We start from the raw sequence: 18,534 nt of genomic DNA, 5'->3' as shown, positions 1-18,534 counted from the left end.
AGCAGTAGTCTTTTTTAGTTATTTATTTTTTTTCTTCCCTTAGAAAATTGATGGTTGAAGCTTCCATAAGACCAGGAGGCTGTGCAGTTTTGCTTAAAATGAAGGATTGCACCAAGAAAAACGATTGCCCTGCTGGGCTTAAAAGTACAATTGCCAGACCATTAGAAATTCTCTGCTGGTAGTACAGAAGAGCTTGTTTGCTCATCAGTTTTCATTAATTTGTTCAAAATCAGTACTGTTGCCAGAAATGAACGCTGCTTTTTATAAGAACAAGTCTTTCGTAGGAGTGGCTATACTCCTTTCAGCAACCTCCTCCACTGTTTTTCCCCATAAGGAATCTCTTTCATTCCTTGCTGGGACTTTTCCAGCTATGTTTGAGCCTCCTGGGTCTAATTCAGGAGCAAGTGCAGTTAGCTTCCAGCCAGGCACACTCTCCAGAGGTGACACCTTGAAAGACTCTCACTGAAGGGTTCTTCTTTCTTGATGTTTCAAGCAAAACTGATACGACAGGGAAAGAGCATTTGCTTTGGCCACAAGTATAGAGGCCAACAGAGGCTTCTTACCTTTTTAGCAGTAATGGCTATTCCTCTATATGATATTATGTGCTTATATTATTATCTGGTTTCCATTAAGTACAAAAAAGTCAAGGAAGGGCTATATTCCACTAATCTGTACTTGTTTATTTGCTGATTTAGACAGTGAAAAAGAGTTACGGGGTTTTGGGGTTTTGCCCCACGGCCTATGTAGTCCTTCATTTTCTTTGTCTTCTGCTTGGGGGAATATCAAGAGTGTATTCTGTGAGTTTATTACAGGGAAGCGTTTGGTCCCTTGTAAACAAGGGTGGAACAAGGAAAAAATCTGTTGTTTTGTAGACTTAGACTTAAGGCAAATGTATTTTTGTCCTAATGTGAATGCATTCATGTGTTCTTAGGAAGGGTCATTTGCATGCTCTGTATGAATATGTAGATGCATTTGTTTATAAATGTGTATGATATGGCAAGGAGCATTTTGTGATACCGTTAAAGAAAAAAATAGCTTATTATTTAAACAACCTTGTTATTTCCTTACAGCCCTACCTACAGGGCCTCTGCAAATAGCACTCTTACTGTCTGAATGAGTGAATCCACCTCCTAACATATGGTGTCTGTCTCTCTTTATGCAGAGTGACCTCTGGTCCTGCGGCATTACAGCCATAGAAATGGCAGAAGGAGCTCCCCGTAAGTGATGTGTGTGCTTTTCCAGTGGGCTGAATAAAGCTGAAACGTATACTTAAGAGATGCTTGTTGTAATCTAAACCTAGTTTTGAGGTTTCTGAAAGTGTCCTCGTGTTATTTCTATTCTCTTCGGTTTTGCCTGCCCTATAAATATAAAATCCCCTAAACAGCAACACTTTTGATACAGTGCTTAAGCACTACAGCACAGGCTGCAATAATTTAATTTCTATAGCAGGAATATTTGGAAGCTAATCAAGCATCAGACTTCCTTCCTATGGGTAGTATACTGTCTTTTGGAAGCGTGACCCAGTTTGTGTATGGTCTGGCCTGAGATACTGGAACCTCAGCTAGGGAGAGGTGCAGTGGAGCCTTGAGAAATTTGACCGTAATGAATAAAGCACCTGTAACAATCTTTTCTGTGTTGCCTTTCTGTGAGGCTGGGTAAGGCTAACACTGCTTCTCCTTTTGTTTCAACTCATCAGCGGGCGGTGTTGATCTTCCTTAGAAGTGGCATGATTTAAGCTGTAAATCCATCTTCGGTACATAATGTTGAACTTTATTTATGCTTACTGCTTGAGAGCGCTCATGAGTTGATATTGATATTTTTGAGGGAGAAAACTGGAAAAAATCCTTAGGATATAGGAAGATATTCTTACCCCCACTCCCAGGTTTGGCTCTGGATTTAAAAAAACCAAGCAGGGTAAAGTACTTAAGAGTAAACTACAATATTAATTTCTTTCTAAGTGTAAACAAACGCTACCACCACACAAGAGCCCAGCTTGAAACTTGAAATGATTGCATTGAAATGAAGTATTGACATTTTCCTACCAGAAAAAAAAGCAGTCATTTCATTTGCAGCCTCTGCTAGATCATTGCTGTTGTTAATGTAAAATTCATAAAATGAAGCATGACATTCTTGTTTGGATTCACGTTGTAGGAGGTCTGATGGTTTGGGTTTTTTTTCCCTTTCTAATGGCAATTTTGCATGAATGCCCATATGAGAGCTGCTCCCAGGACACCTCAGCCAGCCCTGTGTTAACAGCATTTGAGCTACCACTTGACCTCCTTTTTGCATTACCTTCTTGTTCAGAGCATTGAGTTGCCTGGGAGGCTCTCAATTAAAGGCTGTTTCAGTGGGCTTTGTAAGCCTGGAATTGGACAGGAATATTTTTTCATCTTCGCACTGAAAAAAATTGTGGCCCCTTTTCATGTGAAATCAGAAGAAGGGCATTTTGAAAGTAAGCAAAAATCCTATGTTAATGCTAAATAGCTCTTGCCTTGGACTGTCCACTGGTATGTGGGATCTGCCTCCTCAAGAGGCAGCTGAAAAATCTGTCCTTAAAGTTGGTGATTGTGTAATCAAGATGTTACAATCACAATATAATTGTGTATAATCAATAGATATCAAGATGTTATAATTGCAATATAATCAAGAGAGTAAGGCAAAGCAGACTACGATCACAAGAAGAGAATAAGTGGAAGAGCTTACCCTTGGGTTGAGCTCACCAGAAGATACCAAAAGAGGAGGATCTCCAGAAGAGATCCTTCCCCTCTGGTAGCCAGCTCTTAAATAGGTCCAGGAGGGGGGGGAGCCTGGCTCCACCCCTTCCGGCAGCACAGGTGAATTGCCTTCACCTGTGCTCCTCTGGCTGACTCAAGGCTCACCTCAGGTGATCAATCAGAGGTTCAGGCCGTGACTCAGCAGTTCCCATACAGTGATCTAGTAGAATCCGTGGGCATCCAAGAGTTTTCTCCACCAGCATTGTGGCCTCTTGTCTCAGAAACCTGGATTCCTATCATGTCAGTCTGTTTGTCCTGAGTTTCTTGTGCATGGCAGACATTTCCTCTTCCTGGAGAGATCATTGGAGCTGGAATTGTGGTGCAAGGGGTCAGCCATGGGAAGATGATCAAAATGGAGGATTTGCTTTCAGTTTCCTTTCTTGGGCGGCCTCCTTCCCTGCTCTGTCAGCTCTGCCATGGTACTTCTGCTCCAGCACAGCAAGAAAGATCGTCTGGCAGAAATTCCAGACTCCAGTTCCACGCTCTCTGAATTAAGAGAGTTCAGGTTTACATTGCAGTTCTGCAGGGAATATATATATATTTTATTTATTTTTTCCATATCGATACTTCCATGTTTCGAAATCTGCAGGCCTGGGAGTATAGAAAAGCTTCAAGTTTGGAGAGTGAAAATGAGGCATCCTGCTTTAGTTGTTGGTGTATGGGAGAGGAGGGAAAGTGAAGAACTTACATGTAAAAGTAACTGGTTTTCTTTCTTTCTGCCATCGTTGTCTCCCAGTATTCTCTTGAGCAAAACTTAAGTTAGATAACTTGGAAATGGAGGAGGGCTGTGCACAAATGTTCCCATTGTGATTGATTCTGAAGGTTAATGTGTGCCCTGATCTCTGGGGCTGCCCTTAGCATGTTGAGCTACAGAATTGTTGTCATTTTGGTCAAATTCCATCTAGCTGGGTTGCTGTCTACAATTCATGCATGTGTGGTGGGGATTGTGGGAATGTCTGTGGGAGCTGAAGCCATGGTATTGACAGAGAGCAACTAAGCAAATGCCTACATATTTGTGTTTGGTTTTGTTTTCTGTCCTCCAGCACTTTGTGACATGCATCCCATGAGGGCACTCTTTCTGATACCCAGAAACCCTCCCCCCCGGTTAAAATCCAAGAAATGGTATGTATACGTTGCTTCTTGTTTCTGTCTTCTTTTGTAGCCATGGTATTTTGTCTTTGTGCTTATCATTCTGCTTCCAATTCCACAGAACTGTAGGGCAATTTGTTACCTAAAATCGCTCTGCTGTTATCTCCTGTGCCATTGAACCAAAGCATAAAATAAAAAGCGTGTATTGTTTATTTAGTTCTGTTTGTCCCAGAGGTATGGTACCAAATTCTATGAAAATAAAAATGAAGCGTGTTTTTTTTTTCCCTCTATGGAACAGCATCAGTATTAAGGGGACAAATAGAGCTGTGTTTTAAAAAATAAACTCCTGCAGCACTCTTAATAAGCAGTACGTTTTCTCCGGTGTATCATAACACAGAAGCAGAGCAGCACTGTAGTGTACTAGTTGCTAAGTTGAAAGGAGCTATTAAAAGTAATGAAGGCTTTTATTGTAATTATTGTAAACGATTGAAATTGAGTGTGTGCTCCTTGCCAGCTGAGAAGAATCCATTAGTATCGGAGGATTTCCTCACAGTTACTGGTTATGACTGGCATGTATGAAATGAAAGTACTCCCTGGAAGAGGTTTCATATAGATTGAATGTGATCGCAGAATGCTGTGATCCTGTCAAAATAGTGATTTGCCATATTCAACATAGTATGATCTTGGTTTGCTTGCTGGACTTGGTCTTTGCCTGAGTTGACTTATTTATGCACTTATGCTGTCAGGGTATCCCACTCCCTCTTTCGAATCTGCTTTCTGCATGTGTTAAATAAAGTATTTGTACGAACATTTCATGAACCTTTTTATTGCTTTTTATTCAGAGTCATAACATTCTAGGTGTGAGTAGTAACAGAAAAAAAGTGAAGTTAGCTTGAATTCGTCCTCCTACATAGCACTAGGAAAGTGAAGCAATGGATGGAAACCGTTGTTGGTTTTGCATTTAACCAGATAATAGAAGCATTTGCTGCCCAAGCACGGAAGCAGCTTGAGAACACCAAGCAATCAAAAAGTGAATCTGGCCAAAGCCAGGGCTGCTGGGACTCAACTGTTTTTATTTACTGTAGTCAATATCAGGTTATGAGAAAATAGGCCAAATGGTGAAAAATACAGTTGTGAATATTTCCCTTGCTGGCGTTTTGAAAGGCAGTTTGTTTGGAGACTTCTGTCTGGAGAGATCCTCTTTGGAGAGTTCAAATTAAGTGCAGGTTGAGAATGGCGGTGCCCCAGCTTGACAGATTTCCATTCCCTGTCACTTTACGCAGTGTGCAGGAGGAACTCAGTTCAGTTTATATCCCTTAAATTGTACCAGTGAGAATTTGCCCCCAAGTGCTGGTGTTGAATGGACAGCATTGTTCAACATCGCGTGTTATTCTGTGAGAATTGCTTTGTGTGGGTCTTCAGGTGGAAAATAAATAATCTTAAGCTATTATAGACCCTTCTCAGTGAACCCAGGTTGCCTGTAAAAGCAGCAGTGTGCATGGTGCTGCTTGCATTAGTGCAGTGTTGGCAGCAACTCTTGCGGCTTTCCTCATGGCTTGTCTGAAGTAGACATGCCCTTAGATAGCATGGGCAGGTGGAGACACACCAGAGCTGCCCTGCCTGTGCTCCAAGCAAGCTGGATGCAAGCCAGCTCCAGTCCAGAAGTAGCAGAGCTGGGTTTGCATGATTTGCTTTCACTAATATATCCTGCATTTCAGGGCAATTAAGCCTGTGAAAGAGGGCGCATTTCTGCAACGCTGTGCCAAAGCACTGCAGGTATGTTGGCATTGCCCTGTGTCCGCCCAGCCCGGTGTTCAGCTGGAGCATGCTTGGCTCTGTTTTGGAAGCACACTTGCAAACAGCATTTTTGCCATCTTCTGGGATGTGATGCTCTTCGAGGAAAGGAGTTAGATTTTGGGGAAGAATGGGAGAAGATGTTTGAGCTGAGTTGTGGCTGTGATCTTACTTTGTTTTGCTTTTTTTTTTCCCCTTTCCTGCTTCCTCAGGTCAAAAAAGTTTTTCAGCTTTATAGAAGGTTGTCTAGTGAAGAATTACATGCAGCGACCTTCTACAGAGCAACTACTGAAACATCCATTTATACGTGACCAACCAAATGAAAGGCAAGTCCGAATCCAGCTTAAGGACCATATAGACAGGACCAGGAAGAAGAGAGGAGAGAAAGGTATGCGCTTCTAAAAATCCATTCTTGCAGCTTACTAAGAGTAGGTATTTTTGTTTTGCTTTTTGATCTAAATCCCCACCGCTAGAAAAGCTCCAAAAAACCCCATGCCCTTGAGATGTTCTTTTTTAATTCATGTGTTGACTCTCAGCGGGTTTTTGAGTTTTGTTCTGTCATTATACGGAGAAAATATCAGGTGCAAGCATCTCGTTTTCAGAGAAGTTGCATTTACTCCTGTATGAGCTACTGCCTCTTCCATCTGAGCATTAAACAGTATTCAGGAGGATATTGGCATTTATGCCTTTGCATTTTTTGTTCTGTGGTAGGTTCATTTCTGGAATGATGCCATAAATGAAACTCAGGAAGTAACACATCACGAGACCCGTGAAGCAAATGTCTCGGGCAGCCTATTCTCTTTGTTCAGGTGGTGCCAAGATACCCCAGATGTTTTGTCTTATGTATAGAACTTGGTGTCATTCAGGGAATTTGCCAGAAGTTTACTGCAGAGCACTGCTTTGCTACCTGTGTGGGAAGATGGGCTTGTATATGTATGTAAATGAATCCTAGGGTCTGAGATGGACCTTCTCACTGAAGGGGTTAGGAACTGGTTCATTAAGGCACTGTTTCAAATCTGCACTGTCCTGAAATAAAAGATAAGCACTGTCTAGGTCAATGTTTCTTTCCTTTAGATGAGACGGAGTATGAATATAGTGGAAGTGAGGAAGAAGAGGAGGAAGTGCCTGAACAAGAAGGAGAGCCAAGGTAATAATTGCTCTTTGGAGGGTTCTGAGCAGTCCATGCTAAGCAAGTCTAAATGCCCATGACGTAAATCAGGAGCATGCTGAATTTCTGTTTTCTATTAAGTGCATGCACAAGCTGCACAAACCACCCAAAGGGTTTGAATGCCTCTTCTGTGACTGCTGAAGGTTTTAAAGCTCCCTGTTGTATGGCTTAGAGCCAGAGAGCTCTGGATGGAAGGAGATTTATGGCAAATGTGATTGGTCAGGGGCTCCAGCATGTCAGAGTTGGTCCGTATTTTGCTTGGCCTCATTTCACGCCTTCCACTGAGAGCGTGTATTTGATGTGCATCCAGTGTCGTTTTGAAAGAAATGGGATTAAAATTTAACATCATTATATGTTTTATTAATGTTTCCCTGCTTTGGAAAAGGTATTTAATGGCCCATCAGGTTTTTTTTTTGTATGAGAGACTTCAGCTTCCTTTTGTTGCAGCTCCATTGTCAATGTGCCTGGAGAATCAACCCTCCGACGTGATTTCCTGAGGCTGCAGCAGGAAAACAAGGAACGATCCGAAGCCCTTCGGAGACAGCAGCTGCTGCAGGAGCAGCAGCTCCGTGAGCAGGAGGAGTACAAGAGGCAGCTACTGGCAGAGAGACAGAAGCGCATTGAGCAGCAGAAGGAGCAAAGGAGACGGCTGGAAGAGGTAGAGACAGGAGACCAGAGCCTGGGAGCAAGAGCCCCTCTTCCACTTGTGTTTCCCATACCCATGCCCATTTAGAAAGAGTTCTCTGCAGCCTCAGAACATCTCAGGAAAGAAAATGTACAAATTCACTGGCAAACGTAGAGCAGAAGATTTAAACCCAAGTCTGCCTACATGAATGTGAGCAGTATTCCAAACTATTGAATTTCCAGGAGCTCCTGTGAAGGCAAGAGGAGCCAAAGCCTTAGTTGTTTGAAAGTATCTGGGGAAGTCTGGGCCTTGGTTTCTGTTCCAAAGAAGAGGCAACATGTCTAGACTCTAGGTAGCTATAGAGAACAAGAGACATTATTACTGTGCAGATTTTTTTTTAAAACTGGGCAGTGCATCAAAATGATTTTTGGGAGGCCGTGATGTGCTTAGAATTTCACTGGAAAACTTTCTCAAGCAGCTGTGTTTGACACTCATTCGTGTTAGGTAGAAACCTATTTTGTCATATATTGTTCCCTCCTACATAGTAGCATGATGACTAGAAGTGACACAGATTAATAAGTATGATTTAAAAATCAATCCTAAATTTATAATTGTACAAAAATCATTAATACTTAAATCACGCTTCTGTAATATGGTAAGTAAGCAGTTTGCATGTGCAACCTGGAGGTTAGGGGAAAAAAACGAACGTGTAAAGCATTGTTCCTTTTCGCCTCTTATGTGTGTTTATAGCTATGTAAATGGAATAGTCAGTGTGAGCTTCTGAGGTAAAAGATTTCAAAACAGCTCTTCAGCCAAAGCTGGGCATGAGAGCTGCAGTGAAACCAGTCATCTGGCTCTGCAGGAAATGCAGGGTCAAACTCCAGTTGTCCTTAAATGACCTCTTATTGAGTCACTGTTTCTACTGTTCACTTAGCAATGGTGAAAAAACTACACCCAGTCTGATTTTCCAAATCCTGCTAATGCTTAACAAGGAGGCAACCAGTACCAAATGTTAATTTGCATCCCAACTTCAAATTTCATGTGATGTGTTTATGTAACAAATAACAGAAAATTCCAAATGGCTTTCCAGGTCACGCTATGCTCCTTATCCCTCCTTTTTAAGTGTGCCAGAGAGTTCAGTGCTGTTATAAGAAGGGACTGGTAGCAAACGCTCAGCCACACATAGAGCCAGGAGGAGGGGCAAGGGGGAGACTTATAAACTCCATTTCTTCTTTGTTTCTTCCCCACCCTTCTGAGACTGCCAAGATAAACATTGTTGCTCATCCAGCTGTTTTTAGACTTTGGCTGTGCAAGAATTTTTCAGGGGAACAGATGACAAAAAGACACTATAAAAAGAAAACAAGGGGCTGATATGAAAATATTTTTTAAAAAATTTACGTTGTCAGGTGTGGGTGAGAGATACCACTTCTGCTCTAAGCTTGATTTTAGTCTGAAGGTCAGTAAGTTCTTTTAAATGCCTCTTTTATGTCTAGGGTTCTCTGGGGAGTAGTTCTTTGGTGAGGAGGGGTATTACAATTACATTATCTAAGTCATTTAACTTCAGTAATCAGTACAAACTTTAAAATCTGGAATTTCATATTAAAATAAAGGAAATGCAGCTGCTATTAATGGAAACAAAGCAATGTGCCTCTTTGCTGCACAGGGTTGAATGGTATTTGGGAAGTTGCAGAAATCGTAAGTTGCTGAGCATCTGAAAGAAAAGGCAATTACCTGAAAGTTATGTTTAAAGCAGTCTTGCTGCTTCTTAAAATACAAGACAGAACTAACAGCTTCAGCAACCACAAGACATCATGTAATGTAGGTTGATGTATTACTGAATAAGGTTATATGGTAAACCATGTAGAGTTTGAAAGAGAAGAGCTATTACCTTTTATTGAGTCTGTAACCTCTTCCTGGTTCCCTTAAAGTCATTAATATGAGTGATGAGCTCTAAAGGTTTTCTTGTACAGATGATGGTGGGGGAGTTCTTAAAGTGAATTAAAAATGGCTTCAGAACTTTAAAAAAAAAACAGCTCACTTAATGTGTTGGATCTTCGGTTGGAAAAATGCAAGTTCCCCAGTGATTCTTAACTAAGCATCTGCCAAAACAAGCTTTTTAAGATGGGGGAAGGGTAGTAGACACATATTTAGATAAACATCAGTATTGTGACACAATTGAAGGCCAAAATACTGAAATGTTGTCACTTTGTCCTTAACTCACCCACTGTTTGATGAAGCCAGTAAACAATGAGGAGCTTGGTAATGTTATGATTAGCATCAGGCATCGAATCTTTGAGTTTATGTCAGTTTTTGGATATTATTAATAAGCACTGCTTTCTTGTAATTTTTGCTTGTGTGCAGCATATGTTTTGGTATACCTGTTTGACATTCTTAGGAAAGAATTCTGTGCATTAGATAATCTCCCTGGCCTAGTTACTTGTCTCCCTCTTCCTAAATTAAAATCGAGGGCTTGTTCTTACAATGCTGACACAGAGCCTAGACGGTTTCGACTAAGACTGCAACAGAAATGGTGCTTAGGATACCTGCCAAAAACTGTAATTCTCAGCAGTGTGTGAGAAAAGATGGCTTTCTAAATGGCATAAAGGTGACTTTTAAAAGTCACTGTTGCAGGGACCTTATTATTTATATATTAGGAGGTGGAAATTATACAAGGTCAAAGTGCAGGAAATTATTTGAAACATTTTGAGAAGAGGATTGCTCCTCCTCCTCCTCCCCCCACTTTAGAATGTGCATAAAGCTTCATTGCATAAATATCTGCTATATGACATATGAGTATACTTGGATGGTTAAAACAAGGAACCTGAGTTGTTCTAGGCTGTGCTAACAGGTTCATCATGCTTCTGTTCATCAACATGGTGGTCCCAGTGCTCAGTGTAACGCACATGGAAAGGCACCGAAATTTATACTTTGCAAAACTGAGTCTGGTTTGACAAATTCAGAATTAGCTGATCTGTATCCCATTCTGTGTGGACCTCTGTAGGTCAGGATAACCAGATGAAATTATATGCCTGGTAATGAGAACCTAAGATGGATGTTCTTGTGGTGTTAGGGTATAGCTCCAATAGAAACAGATTTGTGGAGCTCAGTAATTAGAGTGCTGAGGACCCAAAGGCTTCACTACCAGTGTTTGAAGACAAGAGGAATTGCTTTGGATTAGCTGAGGTCTAGACTGCCTGCCTGCTTGTGGTTGGAGCACATTTGCCCTTTTAATTTCGTCCAAAAGGAGTGGTTGGCACTGTGAGACCTCTTTAAAATATGAAACAAAACCTGGTAAGAGGAGACGATTGGATGATTCACTTCAAAAGAGCACTCCTGATTTGAACTAAGATGCTAATGTACTTATACCCGCAGGTGATTTTTGCCGTAGCTTTGTTTCTTTTACATATGAGGAGATTATTCATATCTACTTCATTTGAATTGCCTGCACTTTGGACTGGTACTGAGTAAGAAGTTCTACATCTGGCTTATCTGTTGTGTGAGCAAAGCAAAAGTCCCTCTATCAATCTGAATAATCCTCTTCCTAAGCTGATACCAGCCTGCCCAATTCTCTGTGAAATAGATAATTAACATATATATTTCTCAGCCTTTACCTGAGAACAAGGCAGTGTAATAATATTCTTGAATATTAAATTAGGAGGTCTATATCCACCTTAGGCATTTCATTGTATGAACTGGGTCCTAGATCTGTTGGTAAATACCAACTGCATGTGTAGTTGCATTGCCCCCTCCTGGTAAATCATACTCTACTACATGGCCTTCCAACGTGGAGGTGTAGGGTACTGCTATGAGATCATCCTAAATGCACCCTAAAGCCAGCTGAAGAGCCTGAGTATATACACTGTGTTTTCTGTATCTTATTTACGTCTCTGCATGTTTCTAGTGTTTTATGATGTTTGAGGTTGCGTGTGTTCCATAAAAATTCTATTTCATCATCTCTGATATTTCTTTGAGTAGTTCCTATACTTACCTTCTGGGTATTGATTACCTTTTTGAAAATAAACTTTTCATCTTATATGGATAAGAAAGTTGGTAATACCATATCCAACTACAGAAGATGTATGCATCCGCTTAATCCTGATGTTTACTTGATACCTAATGTGTATGTAGAAGAACACTGTTTTACACCAGAACTGTTCTGTAGTGTATGATAAAAATTACAACATCTTACAACCACACTTATTAAAGTCAGAAATTCAAGTTCTGTAAACAGAACTGACAATAGTTTTAACTCAGGCCGCAGATTTTAGTGATTTTCCCTTCCTTGGGGCAAGCTAAAGGAACTCAGTGGCCACGGCTTTATCTCTGTGGAAGGATTACTGGAGGCAACCAGGTAACCTTGTGCCAACAGAAGCATGGTTGGAAATCACCTAAAGGGCTGCTCCTGAAGCCATCTTGGGTCAACGACAGCTTGCAACTAACCACCTTTGCCATTACTTTTGACAAACTGTAGAGCCGGATCCAAGAGTTGCTTGTCACTGTGGATTTCCTTTCCCTGTGGTTGTTAAGTCAGTTCCACTTTGTTAGCAGTCACTGTTCCGGTGCTCAGGTTACAAGGTAGTGCTCAAAGGAAGGGGAATTTTTCTCCTATAGTTAGGAGACTGAGAATAAACAGATGGTGTAGGGTATTTGTGAATATGCATGTGGTGCCAGGTCCTTGCTTTCTGCCTGCATGGCAGTGGGTTAAGGGGATTTCTGGTGGGAAGGCAGTAGCAATGCATTGAAATGCCATCTCACTGTGCTCTTTGGTGTCTAGACAATAACGAATAACGTGTTTGTGCTTTGGGGAGTTGACTTAATTGCACATTGGTGGCAGAAGATCTGCCTTTAAAACAAAAAAAAATGCTGGATAATAAATATTCAGCTACCAAGTTAGCAGTCTTGTTCAGGAGTGGCTGAAAAATCTAGTCTTGTAACAGTCAATAATTGTTTTCATGATGCCGTGGGGAGTCAGCTGTCTCTTAGTCAAATTGTAACTTGTTTTTATATTAGTAAGTTCAATTTATTTATTGTTGACTATTCCTTTGTTGGTTCAAGAAGTGATGAATTTGTGTTGTCTGAAAGATTCAAACTCTGCCCATTTTCCTTGTAACGAGAATGATGCCATCACAAGATTTGCAGAATATCCACTTGATAACATCAACACAGTGTTGTTAGACAGGCAGGCTTCATATGCTTAAGAAGTGTTTGAGTTGATAAATGTGCATATTAAGCAGCCAGCAGTGTGTTGTCTCTCACATCCGCAGGGCAACAGAATTATTGCACTTCGTATCTTAGTTTTCTTAAACAAAGAGCCTGTCAGACTTGATTAGCCAAGAGGCACTCGAATATATTGGCTTAAATATAGAAATTGTTTGACACAGATGTGTATATTCAGAAATAAGAGTGCCTGTTTAATGCCTTCAAAGAGCGCATACATCGAAGTGAAGGAGAGGGAGCAGTGAAACCTATGAAATGCACTGTGTTTGACAGCTGCCTTGCAGCACTCCAACTATTTCTGTATCTATCCTCATTGAAGAGAGCTTCCTTAAACAAGAGAGGAAAAACTGGTAGATGTGTTTAGTTAGGAGAGGATGTGCAAGAGTGCAGAAGCTATGTTTCTGAGAAGAATGCAGAGAGAGAGAAACTTGTCCTTCGTGGCATAGAGAGGTGGTAATGAACCTAGGATGTCCTTTTGGGCAAGGAAGAAAGGGGTCATAGTAGAGAAAAGTATATTTGAACAGTGGTCTTCAAGGAAATTGTATGTTTTACAGAACAGCATGTAGTTAAAGAGAATCATAATGCAGCCCATTTTTTTTTATTACCAATTCTTAACATGCCTGAGTTGTGTCAGCATTGATTCTAGAAGGCAAAAAAGCAGTTGGACTTTCAACTGTTTCATAGGCATGTAAGGTAACATAGTGAGTAGAGGAAGCTCATCCCAGTTCCATGAAGTAGCCCAAGGAGTGTAGTTGGGCCTTTGCTCATTCAGTGAACAAAACACTTTCAGTGAAAAACGCACCCATAACGATGGATTTATGAACCCTCCCAAAATCTTAATCAGAGCGTTCTTGCAAGACTGTTCGTAGTGCCCTAAACTGGTAAATATGTGGCAGCTTTGCATCAACAAAAAAAGTGGTGATTGTATTGATCTGAATGTAAAAAGCAATAACCAATGGGCTTGGGGTTTTACTGTTGGATCTGGGATTAAATTTGAGTATGCTTATTTTTTCTTGTTTTTCTCTGCTTTTTATCATACTGTAGAAATCTGTAATAAAAGAAAAAGTAGATAAATAGTTGAACAGGAGACAGCTGGGTCTTTTGACACTCAGGCAGTTGTGGGAGGCTGCCTGGGATTTTGAGGTAGGTGGACAAACTGGATGCTTCTGCAGAAGTGCTGAAAGAGTTGGTCACGACTGTATGGGCATTTAAAATGTCTTCTCTGAATGTCATACGTGGTTGTATCTGGACGTAAATGAGTTGTTTCGTGCTTTTTAGAGCTGTTTTCCAAATTCTTTTTAGACTTGAGCAGACTTATGGGCACCAGTTTGGATTTGGGTCATGTGTGGAAGCTTATCTGTGGAAGCATAAAAGCTTAACTCAGCTCTTTTATGTCTTTTACATATAGGTGCTTTTGATGTTCTGGGAGGGGCTGAGGTGCTGTTGGTCAGCCTTCATTCTCTGTCGGGCAAAGTTTTGGGCAGTACATTAAATTGAGTTTGATTGTTGACCCAACACCGCCAGATTCTTAGCCGACCATAAGCTAGTCTTTGAAAGAGAAGCTGCTTACCAAAAGCTCAGATGGTTCTCGTTTGACTTTTAGCTGATTCAGTGAGGCTGATCATTTCCTGCTGGAAACAACTAGGTAATGTGTTGAAGCCCAGAAAACTGTCCCTCTGCTTTATACTCAAGTTCAACAGTGCCTCACAGATTGAGATAACAGTGCCTCAGAGATTGAGATTTCAGTGCGAGTCTCTGTTTTGATGAGCAGAGGTGAGCTTCCACACCACAACTGTCAAAAATATAGTATGTGACTTCTTATATAAGAAGCCCAGGAGAGTAAGTGATGCCTTTAGAGGTAGTTTTTTGCTAGGTATAAGTTAGTTTCCTGATGGAGCGCTTGCATAAAATGTTTTGTCACTTAGTTGCAGAGCTTGCCAGTCCTGGTAAATCCCTCTCTTCCCAGCAGAAAACAACCCCACCTCTTTCTTTGATAACAACAAAAGTAAAACTTTGTGGTTTCTTTTCCCTTTTTGTAGCAACAAAGAAGAGAACGGGAAGCTCGCAGGCAACAAGAGCGTGAGCAAAGGCGGAGGGAACAGGAAGAAAAAAGACGTCTGGAAGAAATGGAGAGGAGACGTAAGGAAGAGGAAGAGAGAAGAAGAGCAGAGGAGGAAAAGAGGAGGGTAGAAAGGGAGCAGGTGAGTCCATGATACGTATATATATGGAATGGGTTTGTTTCTTCTTGATTCTAATTTTATTTTCTAAAAAGTAATAAGGCTAAAACAGTCTAGAGACAGCCATATGCTGGCATTTTCATCTTTGTTGTCTCTGACAGCAAAGGCAGTAACACAGATTGTAGGGCTTTATGGAAAATTGTTGCAGCCTCAATATTCCCTCAAAAAAGACCTTTTGTTATGGTAGTTACTCTAAATTCAGCTCATGTCTCTGGACTTGACTAAAAACCATCAGAATTGGTAATTGGTAATCACTGACTGAAAACCATTTATAGGTTTGTCTTTCTGGATCTGTGGTTCTTGCAGGATGTGCCCCATGTTCAAGAGGCCTCCGAGAGAAAGGCAGTTCTGTTGCCTGTCGACTTCTGGCACCCAGAGTGGGTCAGAGGGTCTTCACAAGTTTTGCATATTCTGAATTTGTGGTGGAACCTTTGAGCTGCAGAAGATTTTCCTTTCTAAAATTCATACAGTTAAATATGCAATCTCACTTTATTTAAAATCAAGTATGATAATGTATGCCAATTCAGGCAGCAAATGTGTCTTAAGTTGTCAGAGTGCTCTTAACACATTGAAAGTACAGGTGAGAAACCTTTGAAACCATATGAAGTTGAGCTGCCGAATTTATGCATGGAATCTTCATGTTTTAAAAATTATTTAAAAACTCTGATCGGGTTGATAATCAAGGTAATAATTACTCTGCATCACTGTGATCTCAAATAAAAAGCCAAAATTACTCTCCTAGAGGCATTGTAAATTTCCTATTACCTTCAGGAGTGTTGGTTTTGGCCTGACATACCTAATTTTTCTTCCATAAAGTCATTGAGATCATTGATGATCATGTTACTGGGGAATTTTATTGTGTTTATATATGTTTCAAAGATTTTTTGAGTCAAAAGAAGAGAAGACTAACCGATGGGAATAAATATGGAAAATCTTTAATTACAGCACAGCAATTTGCTTTTGGGCAGACACCGGGTATTCCCCCAGCTGCTTTTTAAACTGTTGAAATGCAAATTACGCACAGTGCCAATAATGACGAATGGTTAATTGATGCAGTCAAACGACTACAAATTATTTTTTATTTAAAAGAGAGAGAAGACGTGTCCCCTCTTAGAGTTTTTGTTCCCCTAAACAACGGCTCAGCCAGTGTGCGTAATGACAACATAGTGGACGCCATCAGTCTGTCGCAAGACTTTCTATAGCTCCCATCACTGTATCACTGAACCATTAATTTCTTTATGCATACACTGTAAACGTATGCGTGCTTGCGTGCGTGTGTGCGTGCTTGTGTGTGTGTGTGTGCATGCACGTGTTACGTACTTCCATTAATTGCATGATAGGATGTTACCAGCTTGGGTTTGGTGCTTCAGACTTTGAGTTGTTGTAGGGGGGTCAGGCAAAGCTGCAGGTAAATGTCTTGAGCTGTGAAGGCTGCAGGCGAACAGACGGCTAGATCGCAAGAGCGAGCAAGTTTGGTCTAATATCTGTTTCCTGGTGGATGTTTGTTTGTGTCATAACTCATCGCATAATTCAGCAAGGCTGGCAGCGTCTGCTCAGGAGAAGCTTTTGGTGAGGGCGGCAGGGGAGAAGGCAGGGCAGGGCTGAACTGCATTTGGCAGAGCCCCTTTGGGGGGAGCTTGCACCAGCTCTGCCCGCACTAAGCCTGACTCTAGCTGTTGCTAACAGTTCATCGCACCAGTGCAACAAACTAATGTTTAATACAACTTGCATGTGACTTTGTGTTGGCTGTGTTGAGTCAGATTTGCTATGTTTTAACTTTACCAAAACCTTCAAGTGCATTGTGCTGCTTCTTGAAATCACTTCCAAAATATGTAAATGAGTTCTGGCTCATGCCGACAACATTTGCAGTAGTCCAAATTTTGGAATGGAAGGGGCCAAAATACGATGCTCAGGAGACAGGGCTTCCTAAATTCTTCTGCAGGCACTAATCCACCCTGAAGTGCATTTCTCGTTAAAGCTGAACTGGGGAAGTAGCGTGCGGTGTGCCACCCAGGGGGTTCTGATGCATTCCTTTTGAATAAATTCATTGCTGGGTAATTTCTATGTGACAGGAGTATATCAGGCGACAGCTAGAAGAGGAGCAGCGGCACTTGGAAATTCTACAGCAGCAGCTGCTCCAGGAGCAGGCCATGTTACTGGTAAAGCACTGTATCTGTTTTGTTCAGTAGCTATAGGATCCATTTATCTGGCCAGTCCTAGGCTTCCCTCAGTCGGGCACAGCTGCACTGACAGTATGACAACAAAGGAGCTTGATTAAAAGGCCATTTATACTAGCGTCGTGGGCTGACAGGCACATATGAGAAGTGCTGTGTGGTCACACTGCTTTCTGGGCTGTAAGAGGAGGCTTTATGTTAAAGTGGAACAGTTCTGGTTTGGCGGTCGAGTTTCTGAACAGACCTTGAAGAACTAGAGTGCTTGTGTTGCGGATCAAAAGCGCACATGATATGTAAATCCACCCCAGGATACAATGGCCTAGTGTTGTTCTAAATCATTGTTTTATGAACTTACACTGAATCTAGTATAAATAACTTTGTTCTTTTTTCTTTTAATAAAAATCAGTTTTGACATAATTCTCCAATCACATGAAGCTTAGAAGTATGCTCTCAACTTTCCCTAAATTAAAAGCGTGTTTCTATATTAAGTTTGTCTGTTTCCATGAGACGCGTGTCATATTGATCCAACTTAGCTTTTGGTTACACTTTAACAATGAAATAAATAAAAAAAACAAAGCAACAGCAACCAAAAACGTGCATTTTTAATGGGATGCATAGGGACATGTCTACCATATATTCCATGCCATGTCTTGAATTACTCACACATTCTCTCAAAGGAATACAGATGGAGAGAGATGGAGGAGCATCGACAGGCTGAGCGGCTCCAGCGCCAGTTGCAGCAGGAGCAAGCCTACCTCCTGTCACTGCAGCATGATCACAGGCGGCAGCAGCAGCAGCAGCAGCAGCAACAGCAGCAGCAACAACAGCAGCAGCAGGAAAGAAATAAACAAAGCTATCATACCCCTGAGCCAAAATCCCACTATGAGCCTGCTGAAAGAGCGCGTGAGGTAAGTCCTGCTCATGGACAGGAATATGCTACTTGCTCCCCCATCTCTGCACCTCTTGGCATCGTGGCTCTGCTGCAGTACGGTTGGAGACCAAAGTGTCGCGATTGAGGAGAGGGATGTTTTTAAATGTTGGTCCAACCCAAGGAATATTTCTGAATACTTCTGCTGTCATTGTAAGTTACAGTTTTTAGATGTAAAAGGTTGAAAGAATTTCTGAAATGCTGCAGATTGAGGGGTACCTGCTACTGGAATCGTCCAGTCAGGGAGGTAATCTCATCTGGACTTTATCAAGATGTCTTCACAGGAAGTACTAGTGCACTTGTCAGACTGTGTTGCTGGCAGGTACTGAGAACTGGAAATTTGGAGGGAATTGGAAAACACAGACCTGTGAGGGATGGTTGCACACAGCACCTGTAGGTGCTTTAGTCCTTGCTCTTGGAAATTCGCTTCAGATAAATACAAACCTGAATTGAGTTGATTTCATTTCTCATGTGTTAAATATTACCTGCTGAGTTCACAGCTTGGCTTTATGATACTCTGTAGTGCTG

General features: G+C 41.3%; 1 protein-coding gene across 12 annotated transcripts in view; it reads left to right on the top strand.

Moving 5' to 3' along the window:
• Positions 1–18,534, top strand: part of MAP4K4 (mitogen-activated protein kinase kinase kinase kinase 4) — a 149,120-nt gene that overhangs the window by 98,521 nt on the left and 32,065 nt on the right. For 10 of the 12 annotated variants that reach the window (XM_042867973.1, XM_042867971.1, XM_042867972.1 and 7 more), the window contains 8 exons: positions 1,163–1,217; positions 3,818–3,896; positions 5,870–6,045; positions 6,732–6,804; positions 7,273–7,483; positions 14,707–14,868; positions 16,977–17,063; positions 17,756–17,986. In XM_042867973.1, coding sequence (XP_042723907.1) covers positions 1,163–1,217; positions 3,818–3,896; positions 5,870–6,045; positions 6,732–6,804; positions 7,273–7,483; positions 14,707–14,868; positions 16,977–17,063; positions 17,756–17,986 — 1,074 coding nt within the window. The remainder of the gene's footprint in view (positions 1–1,162; positions 1,218–3,817; positions 3,897–5,869; positions 6,046–6,731; positions 6,805–7,272; positions 7,484–14,706; positions 14,869–16,976; positions 17,064–17,755; positions 17,987–18,534) is intronic. The other 2 variants (XM_042867974.1, XM_042867966.1) reach the window with 1 other exon arrangement.

This window comes from Lagopus leucura, unplaced genomic scaffold (genome assembly GCF_019238085.1).
Source record: "Lagopus leucura isolate 7727_CA_CO unplaced genomic scaffold, USGS_WTPT01 Super-Scaffold_100001, whole genome shotgun sequence".
Classification (NCBI taxonomy): Eukaryota; Metazoa; Chordata; class Aves; order Galliformes; family Phasianidae; genus Lagopus; species Lagopus leucura.
The sequence above is the reverse complement of the archived record's forward strand: the minus strand, read 5'-3'. Positions and strand labels throughout refer to the sequence as shown.